This window comes from Limulus polyphemus, unplaced genomic scaffold (genome assembly GCF_000517525.1).
Source record: "Limulus polyphemus unplaced genomic scaffold, Limulus_polyphemus-2.1.2 Scaffold129, whole genome shotgun sequence".
NCBI classification, from domain to species: domain Eukaryota; kingdom Metazoa; phylum Arthropoda; class Merostomata; order Xiphosura; family Limulidae; genus Limulus; species Limulus polyphemus.
Genome location: NW_013665739.1, coordinates 519,019 through 537,296, shown reverse-complemented (window position 1 = coordinate 537,296; position 18,278 = coordinate 519,019). Strand labels below are relative to the sequence as shown.

Below are 18,278 nucleotides of genomic sequence, written 5' to 3'. Positions count from 1 at the left end.
TCACTTAGACTTATTAGTTGGTAACTCAAAGTAAATTTTAGACTTTTGAAACTGTGATCTGACAACAAAAGAAGTGACACTTTATCATCCTGCCAAATGTGATAATCATAGCACAGAATATGCTTAATCTAAGAAAATCGTACTTCTTCACTAGTGCAAACTCTAGAGACTTGAAGTCACGTATAGATTTTGCTGTTACGTCTTGATTCAAATTTAAGTACAATCCCTAAAAGTATATCTCAGCAAATTCGTAATCTTTATCTTGATTTTGTAAACTATAATTACTTTATCTCCATGTAACATTAAATGATTATAAAATGGTATGTGTAAGTATGTAAATACAAACAACCAAAATGTCTTGATTATCAAATGGTATGTGTAAGTATGTAAATACAAACAACCAAAATGGCTTGATTATCAAATGGTATGTGTAAGTATGTAAATACAAACGACCAAAATGGCTTGATTATCAAATGGTATGTGTAAGTATGTAAATACAAACGACCAAAATGGCTTGATTATCAAATGGTATGTGTAAGTATGTAAATACAAACGACCAAAATGGCTTGATTATAAAATGGTATGTGTAAGTATGTAAATACAAACAACCAAAATGGCTTGATTATAAAATGGTATGTGTAAGTATGTAAATACAAAGAACCAAAATGGCTTGATTATCAAATGGTATGTGTAGGTATGTAAATACAAAGAACCAAAATGGCCTGGGTTTGTTTGTTTGTTTGTTTGAAGTTAAACACAAAACTACACAATAGGCTATCTGTGCTTTGCCTACCACGGGTATCGAAACCCGGTTTCTAGCGTTGTAAGTCCGCAGACATACTGCCGTGCCACTGGGGGGCTAAATGGCTTGGACTCCTACAGATTTTATTTTAACATTTCTATAGGGTTCAATTTCTTTTTAAATGTTTTTCTTGATAGTACTATCATTTTTTGTTCTAAAATATAAAGCATACATTGTTTTGATATTCCCCCCCCCCTTCACGTGGTTTAGTAGTAAATCTGAAGACTTATAACGCTAAAATTCTGATTTCGATACCCGTGGTGGATATAGCACACACAACCCCTTATGTAGTTTATGCTTACCAATAACAGTTTGATGTTTTACTATTGAAAGGAAATGTTGGATGGTAGACTTCAGTATGATTGGTTGTTTCTGTTGATTTATGCTTTATTTAATGGCTTTACTTATGTTAAACTTCAGTGCCCCTCCTTATTTCCGAATATCTTCTGGTTAATGTTGTGTTATATATCTTACTATTTACTGTTAGAATTACCATTTAAAGGAATATCCGACGATGTTTGGTGATTTATGTGATTTTAGATGACTAAACCCTTACTAGAAGAATTTATTTATTGTTTGCTCAACTGATGATCTTTACTGTTTTTGTAGTTTAAATTTTCTGTTATAGCTAAAAATAACAGCAAATACACACACATGCTTAATATTAATTAAAATATAAATTGAATTTCGTACACATCCACCTTCTTTTGATTTTATACAGATAAAAGTAACAAACCGTAGTTTTTTGTTTTGGTTAGACACTAAATACCTTGATAATATTTGTTTATGGATGTTTAATCTTAAATTACCAAGGGTTTTTATCTCTTATATTTTACCAAAACATATGATGTCTTGGTACATGTCACGAATATATCAAGCCATGAATTCAAACGCATCAAAATATATTGAAATTTGGTTGTTAAATTTTGTTTCGTTTAAACATGTGTAGTTGTATATCTTAATTACAGATTTGTGTTCAGGCTCCAACTCGGAGTTGACTTCAATATATATTATTCTGTGATATCTTCTTTGAGTGATTGGCGAGCAGCTAGTAAAAAGCATCATTTATGATGTTTAAAATATGTGAGTTCAAAATAAGTGGAAATGCGCCGATCTTATAGACCTGGAAAGAGCAGCTTGTCATTGTAAACTATTGTAAAGGATGCAACATTTTTATACTAAAAAACTGTTATTACTTTGAATTATGATAAACGTGTCATAAAACGCTATTTGTGTTTATTGTCGTTATATGTAGTGAGTCTTGCTTAAGGGTTGGCATTATGTTTAGTCAGGTTTAATACAAAAACATAGATTAAAAATACATTATAAAACAACTTTAATGTTTTCTGACTTTCCAATCTAAATATAGTTTCTTTCTTTGAGACCAACTAAACCTCTCATAAAAATACGAACAATAGTTATATTTTTCTAACGTGCCATCCTCACCTACATCTTATATGAAACACAATACTTAATCTATTGTTCTTTATTGTTGAAAGTTTTAGTGATTGCGTCATGATAAAGTAATATGATACACAATAAATTGTGCATTCGTAAGCTACAGTATTTTTTATGTTTTCACAGTTTATTTGGCCAAAACTAAGATAACCAGAAATATATCTACAGATATTGTGCATCATTAATTTTAGCTAGTTTTACAACTTAGAATTCTCTCAAACCACAGCATGTGGTAAGATTCGTGCTTTCATGTGAATCACATGATTGATCCTGATTCTCCTAAGTGTCTGATCATTATAGCTCAAATGGTATTTCGTGACCAAAGTCATTGAGTATCATGCTCATTACCTTTAGAAAGAAGAAAGATTCCGAAAACTGTCCTTAATGTTCTTACAACTGTCTGCCACGTTCAGAACAATTAAGTATTACATTTACATTATACAAAATATTATATATAAAAAGCAACATTATTTGTACATTAGCTGACAAGTATTGTTATTATACTTGCAGTGTGAAACATATCACACATCGACATTTTCTATAGAATACAAAAGTCCGAATAAGACACCATGTATATCATATATACACGTATAGAAATTATAAACCACAATGAAAATAAAACAAACTTTCCATGCAAAATATATATATAGATAATCCGAACAAGGTACTTTCCATAAAGCTTTGTCTTACAGATAAAAAAGTTACAGAAAGTTGGTTTGAATGATTTTTGAGTGTTCTAATTAGTATATCAGCCATCAGTAATTCTACATAATACTTCTCACTTTTACCTACTATTAGTGTTCTTTTGGTGGTTAGCTACTTACTAATATCCTCATAGTTTTATTACAGTCATTGTTCCATTCTACCTGTGACTTTCTCTTCTAAGCATAGTTTACGTTGTCGCCTATCTACCACTTTCATAAACCAATATACTCTTATCTACTACTATTGATCTAGTTTACCTACACACCAATCTCTTAGATTTCATAAATAATCCCATTTATAATCCTTTTATACTCTTCTTTGATTGAGGAGTTGAAGGTTACCTGCTAAATATTCTTCTTAAACCTAAATACTATTTGTTCTACCTTTTAAAGGCATCAATTTCTAATTGGCTATAAAAGTATATGTTCTCTTGATTTCTTTTTCTGGTTGTTAAAGAGCTGGCCATCTAGTTACTATTCAGAAAAGTTGTTTCTGTTGTAGGTGTTGGTTAGGACCAGAGCCAGATTTATTGTACCTTGGACCCCACGCACAGCAAATATTATGGGCCCCTCAACCACGAACATAACATTCAAGAAGAAACTTAAACAATCGACAATTAGTGTTAAATTTCCATATTTTTGTTTACTTCATATAAACCAAATGTTAATAAAACTTACATCAGAAGAAAATTTTAAATCTCAACGTTTCTATTTTAATTTTATTTTTGAAAGGAACTTATTGAAAAAAAAATCAAAAATAATGTTTAAACAAATTATGTCGCACATTTTCTCCAGGTTATACCCGATGTGGCCGGACGCAAAAGGGTTAAAGAAAGATAAATCATTGAGTGACGAATTATTTCAGGCTTGTCTAGTAGCTAGCTTCACATGCAACAGTCTGCTGTCTGAGTCAGCGGTAATCTGGCGATTAGCGTCACTGCTTCCTTCCCCACTTTCAAGGAAATTTCCTTATTCTAAGGAATTTTCGAGGATATTGAGGTGTAAACTATAAACACTTAATAAAGAAAATTTACTTGTAAATTGTAACATATTAAAATCATGTGATTCATGAACTTTTTAGCGACACTTGGAAAATTGGTTATGATTGGCTGTTTTCAATAAGCATTAATACAGTTTATAATATCTTCTGTGCCAAAACCATTCTCAAGGCAAATCACGACGAACATAAGTGACTAATGACTGATACAATTGTTAACAACCAATGACAATCTATCTTCAAGTTAATGTAAAATACAGAATAATTTTCTTTATTGCAAGTGTGCGCTTGATTTGTGTAGACAGTCCTAATCTCGATTTATGTAATTTATGCATGAAATATTTAAAATTTTGGAATAACCATAAACTTAATAATGTGTAATAATTAAAGTAACGATGTAACCGCACTACCTTACAAAACTAAGTTAGCTTAGCATTAAAAACTTGTTTTTGTACATTGATTTTTTTTACTTTGATATGTTACGTCGTCCTAAATTAAAATGTATCATATTTCAATGGAAAAATTTAGATATAGTAGTTTTAAGGAATTTTAGCACCTTTTAAGGAACCTTAAATGTACTTCCAATTCATTCAAGGAACCTCATTCGTTATGCTGGCATCTTATGATATGTCTGGGCCCCACGCATGTGCATGTTTGTCGTACGTAATCTACTTTTAGTTATAAACTCCGTTACCAAATAATTACTCTTTCTACTGTTATTTGTTGCTAGATGAGTACCGGTATACAAATATTGGATAGGTCATATTGCTACGATTTAAAACCATCTCCACGTTGTTACAGTCCATGTTTTCACGCCTGGTCATGCTTAATATCTTGACCGAGTATCTTGATAGCCATGCAGCTGTTTACATTGCAAAATGCTCCATCGTAAGGCTGTCATGTCCAAACTACACTACTCCTTCTTTCATGCTTTTCATAATACATTTATCATAATCCAGCGCCCGTTTCATTAGATAACACAGAAGTCAATAAGCGCTTCATCCAGTTACTTGGCCAGCATATCTTCATATTGAATAGCATGAATAGCCCTTCCATTATCCAACTGCTTGAAGTTCAGGACAATTGAACAGATATGTCGTGGAAGCAACTTGTGTGCACGTAGGTTGTTTTGCTTTTCCGAATAGAGAGTATTTTTGATTATGTTGTGTACTGTTGCATGGAACATGTTGACAGCTTTTATCTCTGTGTTCCTGGATTCTCACCTGTGACGAGACGGCACACTTTGTTTACGATGGATTGGGTACGATTGTTACAGATCTATTTCTGGATGATCATGCTGCAACATGTTGATTCAATTTTACTTTTCTATTTTTTTGTTTTTGTTTTCAGTATGATTAAATAAAAAAATAGCCACGTCTTGTACATTCTTGCTCCACTATCTGAACGCAAATTTGTTATACAAGTGTATGAAAATTTTCTGTCTTAAAGGGCTGCTACATACTCTTCACAAAATTGATAACTTTTTAGTGGTATCACACTACTTATATAACATCATACAGTGTCAAAATTAGTTCTAATACATATCATTCCATTGTAATTTGATATCGGTTGTGGCTGTTACGTGACTTCTTGATTTGCATATTCAAAATCGTTTTAATATAATGTATTCAGCCTTTTGATTAAGTTTAATAGCATATGCACTGTCATAATTGAACGACTAGATTTATAAAATACAAAGTCTGGTTTTCAGTTCTTAGGAGCCTCCCAGTGGCACAGCGGTATGTCTGCGGACTTACAACGCTAGAATCCGGGTTTCGATACCCGTGGTGGGCAGAGCACAGATAGCCCATTGTGTAGCTTTGTGCTTAATTACAAACAAACCGTTCTTAGGAATGAATATTGCAGCAAGTTTTATGTATTTTGAAGAAAACAAAGTTAAAGTAGATAAGCTCAAGTTTATCATATGCTTATCTAGTATTTTTCTCTTTCATAGCTTGCGGAAACGGATCCTTCTGTTCCCCTTGAAGGATTCTTTGTCCACTACCGATCTACCCTCAATGCCGGAGACTATGTGAAAGTCACCGTTCTGGGAGCTGAAAAACGATCTTGTAACATCACTCACCTCACAGCAGCCACATCATATGACTTCAAAATGCAGAGCTTCAACATGGCAGGAGCATCCGAATTTTCTAATATCCTTACCAGTCGAACAATTGGTTTGTATGAATCTATTTGTAGATATTAGTGTTGACCAAATGGTATTCCTATTTGTAAGTTACGATGTTAAAAACCGTTACAGCTTAAGTTTTCGTTTTTCTTCATTAATGCTTAATTATAATAGCGGAATTAACCTTATGATTTTCTTTACTTTTTATATTCAATTATACTACTGACAAAAATGGCCTCACTGTCCTTTGAGTTAATATCTAATCAGTGCTCTGTGGTAATGTGTAATTAATAATAAAAATAAAATATGAACCGCTTTGTGACAGCAAATGTGCAAATTGTTTATCTTGAAAACTATTTGTAAGAAAAAACAACAATGAATTACTTTATCTGAGACATATTAAATGATATTCAAGAATTCGGTTCAGTTTATTTTACTGCTTGTTTAACAATGTTGTGACTATGCAATGGTTGTAAACATTATCTAATGTGAGGTATTTGTTTCTCGTTACTTCAGAAAATCCATGAAAATCCTTTCGAAAGTGAAGAAGAATTAAAAGATGCAGAAAATACTTATGGATCGTTAACCACCAAAGACAATAAAACTGCAAAAACTAATCAATCAACAAATTTAGTAGTTGGTGGTGTATTTGGGGCTCTGCTATTACTCATTGTGGTCTTCTTAACTGTCTGGATAATAAAGAAGAGGAGAAAGAGTGGTAAAATGATTAATTTTCTCTTATATACAGAACTGTACACTAAATTATGCTCTTCTTTTTCAAATTTCTTTTTACAAAAGTACCTTTGTTTGCACACAGATACAAAAAGATCGTTAACCCTAAATATACAAAAGATCAATTAGACTTTTTCGAAAAGATAATTAAGTTCAACATAGTAGAACTGAAGATCTTATTAGGTCGTCAAGAAATTAATGTCGCGTTTTGGAACACTTCATTAACCACCCCCTAAAAATGTACATCACATATAATAGTTAAACGAACCGCCTAAACGTCACGTTAGTGTAGCCTATATAATGTGTAAAGTTTAATATACTCTAATCATCCCTTATAGTGATGGCACACGACGAGACACACATTAGGCATGTAATGCTGTTCGAATACAAGAAGAGAAACAACGTCTCTGTAGGCACAAAGAATATAAAATTGTTTATGGAAATGTTTGTAAGTGTCAGCGATGGTTCAGCAAATTTGCTTTAAGTGACTTTAGACTTAAAAACTGTGATGGTAGGGGCCGACATGTTGCAATTGATATTGATGCTCTAAAGATGCTTGTTGAGTCTAACCCAAGGCAACACCCTAATGAAATGACCCTGAAATTGCATGTCTCTCATGAAACAATACGTAAACATCTAAGGAATATGGGAAAACTCCATAAAGAAGGTGTTTGGGTGTCTCACGAACTCTCCAATGATCATCGTTTCCAACATGTAAATGTTGCTTCGTCTCTTCTGACGCATAATGCACATGAACCATTTTTGGACAGAATTGTTATCGGGGATGAAAAATGGATTCTCTATGCGAATATTAAACGCCAAAAACAATGGCTCAGTCCTAGACAAAAACCACTTCCGACCCCAAAACCTGGACTCAATACACAGAAAGTGATACTTTGCATTTGGTGGGACATCAAAAGAGAAATTCATTTTTAACTCCTCAATCCACAGCGAACTGTTAATGCAGAGACCTATAGTCAACAACTGGAACGTTTAAATCAAGCCCTTCATCAGAAACACCCTTCACTCGTCAATCGGAAAGGTGTTGTTCTTCTCTACGACAATGCACGTCTACATGCGGCACGTTTGACGCAACACAAGATTATGGAGTTGGGTTGGGAAGTTCTCCCCCACCCACCATATCCTCTAGATATGGCACCATCAGATTACCATCTTTTTCGTTTACTGCAACACCATCTTAATGGGTAAACGTATGCAAATGTGTTTTCTAATCTAAAAAAAAAAAGCGATATTAATTTCTTGACGTCCTAATACTTATCCACTAACCAGGACCTTTCATCATGCCCTTTTGCTTTGTAAGAGCTCCTCAGTTGTATTTCTCCGAGATCAAGTTCTTTGGCACGCTGCCATAACAGTATTGTCCCAAACAACCTGTTGAGCTTTCTATTAATCAATTAATATTTTAGATCTACGATTTCCAAACGTAGTTGTATTCATAATAATGACTCAGAAGTATATTTAAACTGCATGAAAGAACTTGATAGGTATATGTTTGAATGGTATTACTTTAAATGTTATTTATTAAACCATTAATTTAGAAGTTTTGCTGGAAACTTGTTAACGTTCGACGTGGGAGCCTTTATCATCTCCAAGTTCTTGTTCACGGTACCAGAATCTACGTTCAACTTGGATTTTTGGATCAGGGGATTCTTTTTCTCAACAATTTATTTCTTAGTTTGTTTTTCGGATTTTTTTGCAAAGCTACTCAACGGATAACTGCAATAGCCATCCCTAATTTGAGCTAATTGACTAGATGGAAAGCAGCTCACAGCCAACTCATGAGCTATTTTTGTCTTATCTAATTGGGACTTAACCGGCACCTTTATAATGCACCTATAACCCCAAAAGTCGAAGCGTGATTTTGTTTGTTTTTGAGTAACGAGACACAAACGACTGACAACGTTCAGCCCTTCCCAATTGCACTTTCACTTTGCAAATACAGCGATTGCTTGTGACTGGCTTGTGGTGTGGTTTCGAAAACTGTTACAGTCCTAAACTATTCTGTGAGAATTATTCTGTTTCCATGGAGGATAGTGATTACTTATTTTTTTTCAAAATGATGTGTCTTTTCTTTCCACCTTTTAAAAATCTTGTTGTATGAATATTTCTCTTCGAAAATAAAGGTCTCATGACTTTCAATTACCATTAAATTTATGGAGGGATTTTAAAAACTAGTTCAGTGCAAATATCTGAAACAGATAATTATCTAACACGCAACCATAGCCATATAATCATGAAAACAGCAGATATTTACATGATTTTCCACAAAGTGCAAATGAATCTCTGTTACGCTGTAATATCATATCTGTCATCTGAAATGTTTATGTTTTCCTTTTCTTAGGTATGTTTAAAAATGATGAGCAAAATTATATGTTTGTTTATTCCTAAAAATAGTGCTATTTTTAGATATTTATATCATAAATATGTACTGTCGCAAACTAGAACATTTGGGCAGTTGAAAAAAAGAGAAAATTACAAGAAAAGTGATTTCTATCATTTTTAATTGTTCTATATAGAAATATATAGTAGATAGATTCAGTTTCATAATAAACAACACATTATTACATAACATACATAAAAAGAAAACAAAAATGTAAAACCTAATTTGTCTTTGACAGAAGTGTTTAGGCAATTAATATATTTTGTATAATGAAACCCATTCGTTCCTAATTATTGACAATTATCATGATTGAAAACCAACACCTAACCATAATTATAGAATGAATAAATACATAATCATCAAGCGATGAAAAACAAATATGAAAATACGCAAAAGAAATCGATTGTAGTTTGTCATTGAATATTTGAAGAAGACTGATAATTTCCTCAACCAAATTTTATGGTCAGACAAATCCAAAATATAACTTTCTTTTTTTCTCAACAAGAAAGTAACAATTTGTTTGGAAGAATCTAAAGAAAATCTCATCATACCCAGTGGTAAACATGATGATGGAAATGGGCTTGTTTTTCTTCTTCAGTCACTGGCGATCTTCATATTGTAGAAGAATCAATGAATGCCGCAATACACAAAATAAGTTTTGCACTTTCATTTGTTACCTAGTGCTAGAAGGCTTATTTGATGGAAGTCTGTATTCCAGCAGGATAATTACGTAAGCATACTTGCAAAGTATACAAATAAATTTCTGGAACTGAGAAGAAAAACAGAAAGATTTCAGTTACAGATTGGCTATCTTATTCCCCAGACTTAAATATCTAATGGATATTTTGTGGATTTACTTGAAGGCTGATGTATCAAAATGGAAACCAGAGTTGATTGAAGAACGCAAAGCTGTATATGTTTAAGAATTAGTAAAAATATCTCCTGATAAATTCCAGAAACTGGTTTCAAAATACAAAAAATAATACAAGCTGTAAAGAAAGAAAAGGGTACATAAAATATTAAAGTATGGGTGCACAAGTAATTTTGTCCATGTTATGACATTAATTTTTGCATGTTAAGTTTCATTTTATACATGTTATGTAACATGTTTTTATTTTCTTAGAAAGATGAATCTCTACTTCAATCTATATTTTAACACAATAGTTAGAAATGATAGAAATCGCTTCTCTTTTTTTTGTATTTTAACTACCCAAATTCTTTTATGTGAGATCATGTATATAATATGGGAAGAACTTGTGCCAAACAGAAAGGAGATGTAAAAGTACAAACATTACCTGCATGTAAGGTTTTTATAACGACAGGGCTATTCCACCTACAAGCATCTTTAATATCGCAAGATACAAATAACTCAGCTCACTAATGATTATATTTGAATCAAATACTCATATTTCTTAAATATAAGATCATCTGTATCGAGTGGTGTTATAATAAGTTATTTTTTTTGTCAAATCTTCTTTTCTTATTCAGTAACATAAGAATGTTTATATCTTGTGAAAATGTTTAAATAATCGGCAGAGGTCTCCTACATTTTGCTACCATTTCATTTTCTGCCAGATAGTCGTTAATTAACACTATACATTCTGAATTTGTGTTATGTTTTCGCGATAAATAGTAATGTTAAAAAATGTCTTACAGTTGATGTGTAATTGTCATAAATATATTTATATGCATATATAAAGTATATTGATATGTGTAAAATAACAGTTATACTGATTTGAACATTCACGTCTTGGACGAAAAAGGAATTCGATTTCAACAAACAGCCTTACACATTTAGTTTCAGACACTAACAGACAAATAACATGAAGGCACAGATCGAAGAGTAAGAGTTATAAACCGATGTCATCGTGGAAAGATAAGTGTGGGAGTAGTGCCTATACAACAATATATATATATTTATAAAGAAGGTGAAAATAATTTGAGTTGAAGAGTAATGAGCCTTACAAAGCCAGTTCTTTAAAGAGCGTGTAACTCGAAATAATCTTACAAGTTTAAAGGAAGTATAAAACCATTCTTTGCACAGAGATATATGGAAGTTACTTTGTGAACTATATACATATATCTATGTGTGCATAGATTAATATTCTTGATTTCAGATATTAAACGCAGTATCTAGAAAAATATTATAATTCAAGAAAGATTATTTTGAACCTCACTTGAATCTGAGAAAAAAACTTGATGTCATTATAAAGGTATCATACAAGTGATCACTGATATTTTGTACACTTACACTTTTCAAACCAGCGAATGTGTAATAAACTCATTACATTATGAAAATTTATTAGGCTAAACAAAAAAATATTTCAAGTAAATCGGTTATACTTTATTTGCATAGGATGCTGGTTTCGTTTTATACTCTGAAAATACGCCGAGAAAATACTCAAAATCCTAAGAATGTTTTCGTAATTCTTTATTTCTATTGTACAGTGTTTCATATATAGTTGCAGATGTCAACATCTGAGCTAATTATTTTGGTAATAATGAAATACGGTTTCTGGTTTTAGGGCATTCTTCTGACAGCAACGTTTCAAGTAAATACAACTCAAACGGTCATAATTCAGCGAGAAACAAAAGCAACAGTGAACAGAACGTAGTCAATATAACCCTGAATCCACTTTCCGATATAGAAGAAAATCCAGATGAGCATGTGAGTGTGTAGAAATAATTAGTTGTCTACTTTACAAAGGTGTGTATAATAATACTGAATTGTATACAAAGGTGTCTATAATAATACTGAATTGTATATTGAACTGTTAGGTATGAAATTTGTGAATTTTTATTGCTTTTATCACTTTTACTAAACTACGTTATAATGCATATATAGCTATTATTTGATCATGTTTTAGGTTCAAGTGTATATATATATGTTCGACTGATAACACACATCTCGATTATATTATTATATTTGTATGTACAAAGGGGAAAGCTTTCCGTTATAAGTTAAAGGATCATGACAATGGACAGTTTTATTTTTAGTATCATAACACCACCTAGGTTTTGATTTTTATGCTAACTTTTATCAATGTTATATAGTGCTGATGTTTATCGCCTATATACTTTTGATGTTATTTATAGTATTAGCACTATTTACTTATATATACAAGTTGTATTTTTTTAACTGATATTTTACAAGCTCTACCATCAAGTGTAGAAATGTATTCTTTAAAAGCGATACGTTGAAGTTCTTAAATATTGTTCGTAAAGCTCAAGTCAAGTTTTTTTAAATGGTTTTAATATCAAAGATGTAGGACTCATATAAAATACAGGACTAAATATTTCGATAAAAATATGGCATTGGCTGTATCAAGCATGCATTTAAAAGACTACTTTCGTTTACTTTTTGTAAGCTCGACATATAGCGAATGAAAGAGTTCTTTGAAACTTGGTACGGTAAAAAGATACGAAACAGATACTTATGAATATGAAGCAGTTTCTTAAATGTACAAACTTACGATTTGGAGTAGACTAGTGGTTAGGGTGCTTGGCATGTAAATACGAGGGTTAATGGTTTATGGTGCTTTATTAAAAACCTCTCTTTGGAACCGTATTTGCGCTATAAGAGTTATAGTCATATTCCACTATTCGATTAGACAAGAGTAGCCCAACAGATGACGGTGGGTGCTGTTCAATAGCTTTATTTGCTGCGGTCTATCAGTTCTAAGTTAAGGACGGTTATGCGCTAATAGTTATTTGTTGAAATATGCGTTGAAAGTTTGAAATAAACAAGATATGCCAAAAAAAAAACTTTAACAATGCTAATAAAAATGTAGGGATTGAAACTTTGCTTCTCACCTTTGTAAACAAACACTTTTATCACCTGACCAAACTCCTAATACTCAAAGTTATGTCTTAGTTGTCACAAATTATTCACTCTGTTAATGCATCAATGTTTGTATAATTGTTACATAACTTGTTGGTTCGATAGTTCTTCTGAAGGACAATGAAGTTAATTCAAATAAAATAATAAACATAGTAATCGGTGTTAATAATGAAATATATGCATAATATTGGGTTATTAATTCTTAACCTAAAAAAATCAAATCTTATTTCTAAATGACTGAAATAAAATTGATATTAATTACAATTCAGTTACTTAATCTAGTTCACACCATAACAGTCATTATTCATGTAAGCTGAGAGTATAAATAGTTTAGACTACTATTATGTTTGTCATAACACAGTCTGCACTAGATATGCTACATGTAATGTTGTAGATTATTATAACACGTTCTTCTTTGCTTTCACTCATAAGTTCTTAGAATCAGAATAGCAATCCATAATTAGTGACATAGACGTTCAAGCTATAAAATTACAAACTATTACAAAAAATTTAAATATTTAAAATACGCAATAGAAACGTAAGCTGCATCTTTTGAAGAGAAGAAGTAAGCATGATAGGTTTTATTTGCCCCCCAGTGGCACAGCGGTATGTCTAGAGACTTACAATGCTAGAAACCGGGTTTCGATACCCGTGGTGGGCAGAGCACAGATAGCCCATTGTGTAGCTTTGTGCTTAACTTCAAAAACAACAAACAAAGTTTTTGTTTACTTTATGTAATATTACTATCAGATACCTATTAAGTATAAAGTAAGATGCATAAAGTATTGGCTTAAGCTTATAAAGATGGAAAGTAGTAGGTTCACTAAAGCGTATTATGATATGATTAAATGCTTAAACGAAAAAGGAAGAGTAACATAGGCAAGTAAAATAAGGCTTTATCTTTTCACAGAAAGCACAACAGATTGGAAGTGAAAAACTTTTTACAAAATAATTTATCAAAGGCTTCACGATATTTAGATCCAAAACTGGTATTCAGATTTAGATGATTGTAATAAATTTGATACATATTATAATCTTCAATCATTTTTACAACCATAAAGGTATTTGTTCACACAATTTAGTAGATTAAACGTCAGCATTGGCAAAATTACGTAACTGAAATCATAACTTTGAATCAGAAATAAGCCGTTATTAAAATATAGATGCAGCACAAAGATATTGTAATTATTTCTTAAACAATGAAGTAAAAGTTTTTGGAGATGTGTATCATGTTATCCTTGTTTATTAACAACTTAATGAATTAAATAATATATATATATATATTCCTATATCAAAACTAGTCATGATAAGCATAATTCATTATTGAAACTCAAAACGTAAAAATATTGAGAATGAAGCAAAGATGACTCGTAAAGGTTTTTATATAACATTAAAGAAATGTCGGTTTTAAACTTAATCTATTTGAATGTTAGTGGTCAGCGGCTTAAATTGTCTGAAATAAAGTTATTATTATTTGTTATGTAATAAAAAGATATGAGGATTTAGTTTTATTTGAACAATTGTGTTACATTTGTTACTTAGAAAGAGACAAATTATTCTAAAGTGTAAATCTGTAGCTAACTGTTTTGTGTGTATATAATTGAAAACAAAAATGGATATAATTTTCCTATTACTAACAGATTACCGCAGAAAAGCTTCTTCACGAACAGAAATCCTTGGAGAAGACAGCAGTTTAACAACATATGGTAATATAGTTTAACAACATATGGTAATATTTGGACTTATCTTGAAAATAAAATATTTGCAAACTAACTTACAGAAATACGTAAATATGCGTTTTCTACTCAGTAGGATAGTACATAATTTACAGTGTATGTATTGAATAAAAATGAAGATGAGTTTACGAATTTCTGAACAGTGCTTATGGATTCAGAAGAAAACTTTGGCGATACATAATTTAATTTCTCTGGCATACATTTGAATTGTTATTAATTTTTTGAATACCTGTAACTTATTATGTCTCTTTCAGTTCTTCTGTTGTTTCTGAATCTATTCAACCAAAGTATTTTCTGACAATTCTATTATGTTAGCCAGTACCCAAGTTTTCACTAATTGTTTTAACTTTATTTTGTATTAGGTGTGTTAACAAGAATGGAAGTATTTTCTGACAATTCTATTATGTTAGCCGTACCAAAGGTTTCACTAATTGTTTTAACTTTATTTTGTATTAGGTGTGTTAACAAGAATGGAAGTATTTTCTGACAATTCTATTATGTTAGCCGTACCAAAGGTTTCACTAATTGTTTGAATTTTATTTTGTATTAGGTGTGTCAAGAAGAATGGTAGAAAAGTCTAGTTGGTTGTGGTATGGAGAGATAATTACTAATGTCCCAGTCAGTTCTAAGTCTTCTAAGTAGCCAACCAGAAACATTAGCATGGACATGTATTATTAATATAACTTAATAATGAGTACATGTTGTGTATTTAAATACCTTTAAAAAGGTAAATATGTGATCCTTAAATATTGAGAAGTTATTTTCATCACTTCAAAGCTTTTTGAGAACACTTGAGTTTTGATTGAAGTCATTTGGACGTTTCGTTCGAATAAGGGAATGGAGCAGCATACGGTTGTGTACATAACTGTAGATAGTTGTAGTACTTGCTTTCCATCTTCAGTGCATTTATGAAAGGATTCTGAAGTTTTAGCAACAGTCATAACTTTTGTGTCAAGCCATAGTTTTAAAATTATAATACAATGCAGCGTTTTTCAAACTTTTGTCTTCCACGTCACTCCTTTAATAAATATGTTTTTTGCGCACGCCCATCTTTTTTAAATGAGTAAAATAGTGAGTTAAATGACGAGATAAATGTTATATGTATTGTAGTAATTACTTGTTATTTTCATCAATGGAAATATATTAACATGCTTAATTTTGCATTATTGACTCTACCCTAATCTCTCGCTCCTCCCCCAAGAGATCATTTGCGACCCCTAAAAAGGCGCGTCCCACAATTTGGGAAACCCTAATACTTAATTTTGATGACGATGAACTCACTTTTTAGAAAATAAAAGTTAGTAGACGGCTTAACTGATTATTGAAGAAAATTTTGCTTTAAATGTACAACGTTTGATGATGACCTAATCTTGTCCAAACGTTGTACATTTAAAGCAAAGTTTTCTTCATTAGTCAGTTAAGCCGTCTACAAACTTTTAATGAATACTTAATGTCTTTTGTATTTCTAAGAGATGATAAAATCATTGTAACAAACGTGGCATCTATATCAGAATAAAGTCTGTAAGTGTTTAAAGAATAACAACTTGGATTTCACCGTCTTCTCTTATCAAAAAAGGAGTTACATTTTTATTATATAAAATAATCCTCCCTAATACTTATAAGTATTTGCATCATGGTTAATATCTGTGCATTATTTTATTTATATATTATTGCAGACATAGTATTTTGCTAATTTTTACCGTCTAAAAATGCGTTTATCGTGTTCTGTTATGTTACCAGTGTTGGGAGTAAATTAAAAACCTGATTCCACCTTACACGTTCCTTTTAAAGTTTTTGCATCTTATTAGATTTTGGCTACATATTTCGTATCTTTTTTGAGAACTATTACACGTTTATACAGAGCCTCCTAAGCATATTTATTTTTCTCGAATCAACGTACCAGTCACAAATTTAATTACTATATTCTTTGGGCATACAGAAAATCGTGTATTTTCTGTTGATAACCAATATTTCAGGAAACGCAGTCTAACAATTCATTAGTTTTTGTTTTGTTTTTTGCATTGTATAGAAATCTTTCTAGAGCATAGCCACGTTTCCATATTATAAAATATATTTTGTGATAGGTGTTCAACTGGAAGCGAGGAAGGAATTTGAGGATTTTTTAATATTTGTTTTGAAAGCATATACAAACAAATGAACAACGTATTAAAATGTAGCAAACTAAATTAATTTAAAAACAAATTACCCTGGTTCGTTAAATAATTTCAAAACGTAGATTATTCTGTTTTCAGTAAATGAAATCCAATTTTAAATTACTCGATGTTCATAGTGAATGATCGATATTTATGACATCGTATTTGGATTAGGAATACTCAAAATGAGAATTGAAATCGTAAGTGTAGGCAGGTAAAAGCAGGTTTCGTTGGCGTCTAGTCAGATTTGATTCGTGTTGCTCTTCTCTTGTATATGTGAGGAATAAGCCTCTTTCCCCAATTTTGTTAAGTTTTTATACTCAAAGTAACCGAAAGTGAATGTAAGTTAAACGTAATTAATTTGGTTAATTTGTTAATTTCTTCAGTTTAGCGTGTAAACTTTTTATCTCTAGAAACATTACACTTTTATTAGGTTGTGATACAAATTTCTGTAGATAACAATCCAATATTCTGTAGCATATCAGAATGTAAATTATAAGGTAGGTTGTCTTTTGGATATTATTTCTTAAGTTATTAATTTGTTTAGATATCTCGTATTTTCACAAACTTTAGACCTGGACATTTTCGGAGTTATAACGGAAACATTTCTATTCATTTCAAAGCCAACAAAGACGGCTCTTGGAGTCTCTAAAGTGTTTTCTTTGCCATATATAATACTATGCTTTGTTTTGTTGCAGGAATGATATATGCATTTGAACATCTTTTCTGGGTTGACACATATGTTTTTGAGCTTTCAACCTTGTAATTGCATACTTTTGTTTGAATATATTTAAAAAAAGTAGTGATAACTCGGTACGTTGCTGTTCGAAGGACATTTTTCAACCTATGTTATATGGTTGCTGTTATGCTTGTTGTTTAAGAACCATTGATATGTGTGTGATATCATTGTATCTGAGTCATTTTACTAGCCACATTTGATTTAGAAACTTAATTAAGTAAGCAACTGTTTTTAATTTAGTGGATTTTAGTTATAACACTAATAATATACAGGATATATAAAAGCTATCACAAAGGCAAATTGGAATCTGATTAACGCTACCTATGTAAGAAGAAACGTGAAAGCATAGTGCCATTCAATAAATAGTTCTGAAATTTTTGAATTGTACGTTTTCTGTGATTTTATGTTAAAGAAGTTTTAAATAATATTTAAGCATAATTTCCTTTCTGAAAAATGAAAACACGATAAATATATTGGATATATATATATATATTGGATAAACCCTTCTCATCGACTGTGCAATGAAACACATCCCACAGTTACATATTTACAGGCGAAATAACAGCTTCTTCAAACTAATTATAGAT

At 31.2% G+C, this 18,278-nt stretch overlaps 1 protein-coding gene across 4 annotated transcripts in view; it reads left to right on the top strand.

Annotated features, from left to right (window-relative positions):
- Positions 1–18,069, top strand: part of LOC106473372 (brother of CDO-like) — a 114,938-nt gene extending 96,869 nt beyond the window's left edge. For all 4 annotated transcript variants that reach the window (XM_022402831.1, XM_022402839.1, XM_022402846.1 and 1 more), the window contains exons 13-17: positions 5,916–6,138; positions 6,606–6,807; positions 11,748–11,890; positions 14,704–14,769; positions 15,350–18,069. In XM_022402831.1, the coding sequence (XP_022258539.1) occupies positions 5,916–5,997 (82 nt within the window). In that variant the 3' untranslated portion in view covers positions 5,998–6,138; positions 6,606–6,807; positions 11,748–11,890; positions 14,704–14,769; positions 15,350–18,069. The remainder of the gene's footprint in view (positions 1–5,915; positions 6,139–6,605; positions 6,808–11,747; positions 11,891–14,703; positions 14,770–15,349) is intronic.
- The last annotated feature ends 209 nt before the right edge of the window (positions 18,070–18,278 follow it).